Source organism: Nicotiana sylvestris, chromosome 12 (assembly GCF_000393655.2).
Source record: "Nicotiana sylvestris chromosome 12, ASM39365v2, whole genome shotgun sequence".
Lineage (NCBI taxonomy): Eukaryota > Viridiplantae > Streptophyta > Magnoliopsida > Solanales > Solanaceae > Nicotiana > Nicotiana sylvestris.
This window is the reverse complement of record NC_091068.1, coordinates 143,930,375-143,936,722: the sequence shown is the minus strand read 5'-3', so window position 1 is coordinate 143,936,722 and position 6,348 is coordinate 143,930,375. Positions and strand designations below refer to the sequence as shown.

Below are 6,348 nucleotides of genomic sequence, written 5' to 3'. Positions count from 1 at the left end.
AATTTTCTTTATATAAGTTTCTTGAGATAGACTCAATAACTTTTTGGAACGGTCTCTTTGGATTTTAACTCCAAGGATATAGTCTGACTCGCCCATATCTTTCATGTCAAATGACTTTGAAAGCCATGAATTGATAGTTTTCAAATACTCCAAATTGTTTCCGACCAATAAAATATCGTCCACATAAAGAGAAAGAATTACAAACATCCCACTAGACTTCTTCATATAAATGCAATGGTCTTCATTGATCATGGTGAAATCATATGAGAACACCTCCTTGTGAAATCTCAAATACCATTGCCTTGAAGATTGCTTCAGGCCATAAATAGATCTTTTCAATTTACAAACCTTTTTTTTAGCCTTTAACAATGAAGCCTATAGGTTGTTCCATGTAGATTTCTTCTTTTAGTTCTCCACTAAGAAAGCTATCTTCACGTCCATTTGATGTAATTCCAAATCCAAACGTGCAACAATAGCCAAAAGTAAGCGAATTGTGGTAAACTTCACAACTGGTAAAAATATTTCCTCATAATATATTCCGGCTTCTTGAGAAAAGCCTTTTACCACCAATCGTGCCTTGTATCTTTCTATTGACCCATCCGCTTTGCGTTTAACTTTGAGAACCCATTTGTTCCCAATGGCTCTACGTCCAAGCGGAAGTTCAACTAGATCCCAGACTTTGTTGGTTTTCATGGACTCTAATTCTTCTTTCATTGCTTTCATCCACTCATCTTTTCTAGGGCTCGATAAAGCCTCAGTCACAGACTTTGGCCCATCCATTTCTGTGGAGATACCAAGAAAACATAATCTTCAATTTCATAAGTATGTTTGGGTATATTTTTCCTGGAACTCTTTCGTAGTTGAAATTCAGGTTCGTCAGAAGGATTTTTGGATTGAGAGTTCCCACTCCCACTCGGATCAAGAATAATATTTTGATCAATTTGATTATCATGTGTCACAAGACACTTGCTGACTATTTGAGTTCAACATTTCATAAAAAGGCTCTCTATTCTTTACCTCTCCCTTCTTTGGAAAATCATTTTCCAGAAATGTGATATCTCGTGATTCAATATCAGTAACACTTCCATCCTCTAATTTACCAATGAACCCATATCCTTTGGAGTGTTCTGAATATCTTATAAAGATACATTTCTTGCCTTTTGGACCTAATTTACCAAACTTGCTAAAAGAATCTTTACATATGCATCACAACCCCAAAGTCATAAATCCTTTAAGTTTTGTTTATGACCAATACATAGCTCATAAACAGTGGAAGAAACTTATTTAGAAGGCACTTTGTTCAATATGTAGGTTGCAGTCAATAACGCATCTCCCCAAAAGGAGATAGGTAAATTTGCCTACGCCATCATGGACCTTATCATGTCCAGTAGTGTTCTATTCCTCCTTTCTTCTATACCATTTTGTTGAGGTGTGTACAAAACAGTTAATTGTCTGGTGATGCCCTTTTCATGCACAATTCTTCAAATTCTTTTGATAGATATTCGAGCCCTCTATCGGTTCTTAAGGTCTTAATCCTTTTGTTTAATTGGTTCTCAGCTTCATTCAAATATTTCTTAAAGCATTCAAGTGCTTCAGATTTATGAGAAATCAAATAGACATAACCAAAGCGTGTGAAATCATCAATGAACTTAATGAAATATAAATCACCAGACTTAGCCAAATGAATTAATTGTAATGGAAAATCAGCTCTCTTAGCCTTTCTAAAAGGTTTACGTGTAATCTTTTCGGCAAGACAATTTTCACAAGTTGGCATTTCAATTTTAAAGAAAGAACCCAAATGTCCTTCCTTAGCCAATATATTCATTTGATCTGCCCTATGTGACCTAATCTTGCATGCCATGTAATAACATCAACATCATTGTTACTAGAATAACATGCCATAACACAATGGTCAACATAATAGTTATACGTAGAAGGATTAAAATCTAACACAATAAAACCATCATAACGATGTCCAAAATCATAAAAAATATTGTCTTGAGTAATATTAAGACCATTGCGGCTAAAGTTCAAATTGAAATCTAAATCTAGAAGAACAAACATAAAGACTAAGTTTCGTCGAATCTCTGGAACATACATGATGTCATGAAACATCAAAGATCGGCCACCAGACATGTCCATTCTGCAAGTGCCTATCCCTTTGACTTCAAGATTTACATTATTTACCACATATACATGCTTTGATCCAGGTGGAATTCGACGAAACTCTATAAACTCTTCTCTATCGCGGCTCACATGATTGGTGGCCCCTGAGTCTACAATCCACACAGGATAAGATTTAGTTAGCAAAACAGTGCTAGAAACATATATAGCACTAAAAGATGCATTTTGAAATGCTACCTTTTTCGGCTCAGTGCACTCACGAGCAAAATGCTCTGGGACTTGGCAATTGTACTCTTGTCTTTCTTCTTGTACAACTGTTTTCCTTTCTTGGAATTTGGCTTGTTTCTTTTCTTGGAGGGTACTTCTCTAGTCTCCTTACCCTTTCCATTATTTTTCCAGTTTCTCTTGTGCTTGAAGCTTGATCTCTTTGTACCACTTGATTCTGCCACAAAGGAATTAGGTACAGCTTTAGCAGCACCAAGCCTCTCGTCCTCAAGCTCCACATGACAGGCAACATCAGAAAAAGTTTTGATGGTATCATTGTGAGTCAAGTTAGCCTTCAGATGTTCCCAATTATTGGGAAGAGACCGAATCACCGCCTGAACCTGCTGCTCATCAGAGAGAACATGGCCAGCACTTTTAAATTGAGCAATCATATTTGCCATCACCCTTAGATGTTGCTTGACACCATGATCATGATGCTTTTCATACGTGTCAAACTTGATTTTCAGCTGTCGAAGGCGAGTCACAGTTGTACCCCCATATGCCTCTCTTAAATATGCCCACATGGCTTGAGCAGTAGGATATTGCTCACATTCGTGGATGAGATCATCAACAACTAAACTTACAATAATTCCACGTGTAGTGGAATCTTTCTTTTTCCAAACATTATAAATTTCCAGATCCCTCCTGTGTTGCTACTCTGGGTGACTCATAACATGGCTAATACTTTCAAGAGCATCTTGCTCTTCGAGTACATACCACATCTTACGACTCCATGTGTCGTAATTTTTCATCATTCAGTTGTCACCTTTGTTCAAGACATCAATGATACATTTCGATGCCCTGTCTGTTATTAGAAATAATATTACAAGTTTAACTCATCAATATATACTTTAGTCAATTTATGCATGTGATTATACACTCAAGAAAGTTAATTATAATATTAATTCTACATTTAGTATAGAATAGAACGATCACTACGTTTCCATTCATCATCTATATCTAAATATTTTAATTAATATTAAAATTACTTCTTAGTGTATACTTTATTTCAAGTCTTAATCCATTACAAGAAAATCTAATAAACAATGTATGTAACTGGTGAGACAAATAACATAATTTAAATTTCATTAAGATAAAACACACAATAATAATTTACATGTTTTCTAGGACATACATGTACCAATCAAACACTAACTCTTGCTCATATATGCTAAAAGGTGCACTAGGCCATATATCATGATAAATCTCAGTTAAAATTTCACCCTCGGGCTCTTGAAGAGAGTCTGCTAAAATAGTTAATAGCTAATGCTTCCCAATCAGTAATTTCTATGTAATCAGCCAATTCAGCTCTTTTTAACCTACAAAGGTGTACATGTTCAGGAATGGAAGCATCAGGACCCATTTTAAATTCCTTAGACTCCCTAAATTTCTTTTCTCCTTCCCTTCATTTAGCCCTTCGATCTCTTAACTCATTTTGTCTCACCCTTAGGACATTCCTGATGACCTGTGATGACTCAAAATGTCATCTTTAAATTAAATAATTATCTCGGTATTTTTAAGACCTTGAAAAGTGGTATCAATAATTCCTCGACTTGCGTGCACAATCCGTATAATTTTCCGGAAGGTTTTTATGTGAAAAATGGATTAAATTGTGAACTAGAGCTTTAAAACTCAACTGAGTTGACTTCGGTCAACATTTTGAGCAAACGAACCCGGATAAAAGTTTTGACCATTCCGGTAGTTCCGTATCGTGATTTGGGACTTGGTCATATGCCCGAAATCGAATTTGGAGGTCCCTAGATCAAATTATCGCCATTTAACGGAATCTAGAAATCTAAGGTTAACGATTTCTTAGGTTTGACCAGAGAGTTAACTTTTTGATATCGGGGTCGGAATCTAGTTCTAAAAATTTTCATAGCTTTTTTATGTCATTTATGACTTGTGTGCAAAATTTGAAGTCAATCGGACTTGATTTGATAGGTTTTTGCATTGAATATAGAAGTTGGATGTTCTTAGTTTCATTAGGGTTGAATGGGGGTGTGATTCACGATTCTAGCATTATTTGATGCGATTTGAGATTTCGACTAAGTCTGTATTATGTTTTAGGGCTTGTTGGTGTATTTTGTTGAGGTCTCGAGGGCCTCGGGTGGATTTCGGAAAGTTAACGGATATAAAAAGGCTGCTGAATTTTCTTTTACAGCATATGAGCAGTACCGTGTACAGTACCCCATGAACAGTACCGTGTACAGTACCCCATGAATAGTACCGTATACGGTACCCTATGAACAGTACCGTGTACAGTAAAAACACGTGAACAGTAACCCCGAATTCTGGACATAATGTTTATTTCTGAAAATGGGACTCCATTTTTGTCTAATTGGAGCTCGGGAAGAGGCGATTTTCGGGAAATTTTCAGAGAAAACGACGGGATAAGTGTTCTTAACTTAATTTTGGTTAGATTACCCGAATCTATTACTAGTTTTAGTATTAAATCTATGAATTTAGTTGGAAGAGTTTGAAAACTCTCTCGGATAGATTTGAGGATTTGAGGGTCGAAATGTTATCGAAATTTAGTAATTTTGGTATGGTTAGACTCGTGGTTGGATGAGGTTTCATATTCCGTAATTTTTATCGGGTTCCGAGACGTGGGCCTCACGGGCGAATTTTTAGTGCAATTTCGGATTTTTATTGGAAAATGTAGAATTTCTTATGGAATTAATTCCTATAATTTTTATTGACTGAATCGAATTGTTTATGACTAAATTTGAGAATTCCGGGCACGAATTCGCGAGGCAAAGGCTTGTTGGAATTTTGAATTGGTTGCAAAGCGAGGTAAGTGTTTGGTCTAACCTTAGCTTGAGGGATTAGAAGTTGTGTCCTATCTGTTATGTGTTATTTGTTGAGTACGACGTATAGGCATGGTGATGAGTATCTATACGTTGGTGTCAAGCATGCCCGTGAGTCTTATACTTTGATTAATCTGACTCAGTTTCGTAGTAGATATGCTTTATATGATAATTTCTATTGAGGAATATGACTTGTGGAAGTATTATTGTTTTGATGTTGTTTCCCTTGCCGGGATATTATTGTTTTGATGTTGTTTCCCTTGTCGGGATTTGATTGTTGTACTATTGTTCCCTTGCCGGGATTTTATTGTGATTTCATTTATTTCCTTGCCCTTATTTCTTGTGATTGTTGTTTGGGTGAGGAAGAGTGTTAAAGCACGAAGGGTGATGACGTGTATGATTTTGTGAGGAAGAGTGTAAAGCACGAACGGTGATGCTATGCATTGTTTGCTATTGTGAGGAAAGAGTGTAAAGCACGAAGGGTGTTTGCATTGTTCAACGTACCTTGATGTCTAGTTGATTTATTTGAGTTGTGAAGGTTAAATATTGTGGATTATTGGATGTTGTGACCTATGGCTTCGTGCCAAGTGAGGGGAGTCCACTATCAACGATCAAATTGCGGGGTCATGTGTTATACCAATTTTGGCCTGAGATGTATTTATATGGTATTGAAAGGTTTTCCAAAAACTTGTATATGATTAAGAGTTGATATTTGAATGGGATGATGATGAGACTTGATATATTCCCTCGTCCTTAATAATTCTACATTTCAGTATCAGCGGGGTCATGGAAACATATTCAGTATACTCGTAGTGCTTAAATTAATCACAACACTCGCGTGGGGCAGTCATCTTTTAATGTACCAGTGGCATGGAATTTCCTGCAATGGTTATTTAAGTTATCCGATACAGACTCAGTATGAGCAGTCGAACTACGGATGGGTTGTTTTGATTGTTGTTTGGGTGAGGAAGAGTGTTAAAGCACGAAGAGTGATGCCGTGTATGATTTTGTGAGGAAGAGTGTAAAGCACGAAGGGTGATGTCGTTCCGCACGATGTACAATTCCGTGCCGATTATATTGATTTTACGGTGAGGAAGAGTGTAAAGCACGAAGGGTGATGCCATGCAGTTTATATTGATTCTTATGGTGAAGA

The 6,348-nt window shown here is 36.5% G+C and overlaps 1 protein-coding gene across 1 annotated transcript; it reads right to left on the bottom strand.

The window, feature by feature from the left end:
- Positions 1–405: 405 nt before the first annotated feature.
- On the bottom strand, positions 406–780 carry LOC138883873 (uncharacterized mitochondrial protein AtMg00820-like). Its single transcript, XM_070164590.1, has one exon. It carries the CDS (start codon positions 778–780, stop codon positions 406–408), a length of 375 nt encoding a protein of 124 aa, XP_070020691.1.
- Between the last annotated feature and the right edge of the window lie 5,568 nt (positions 781–6,348).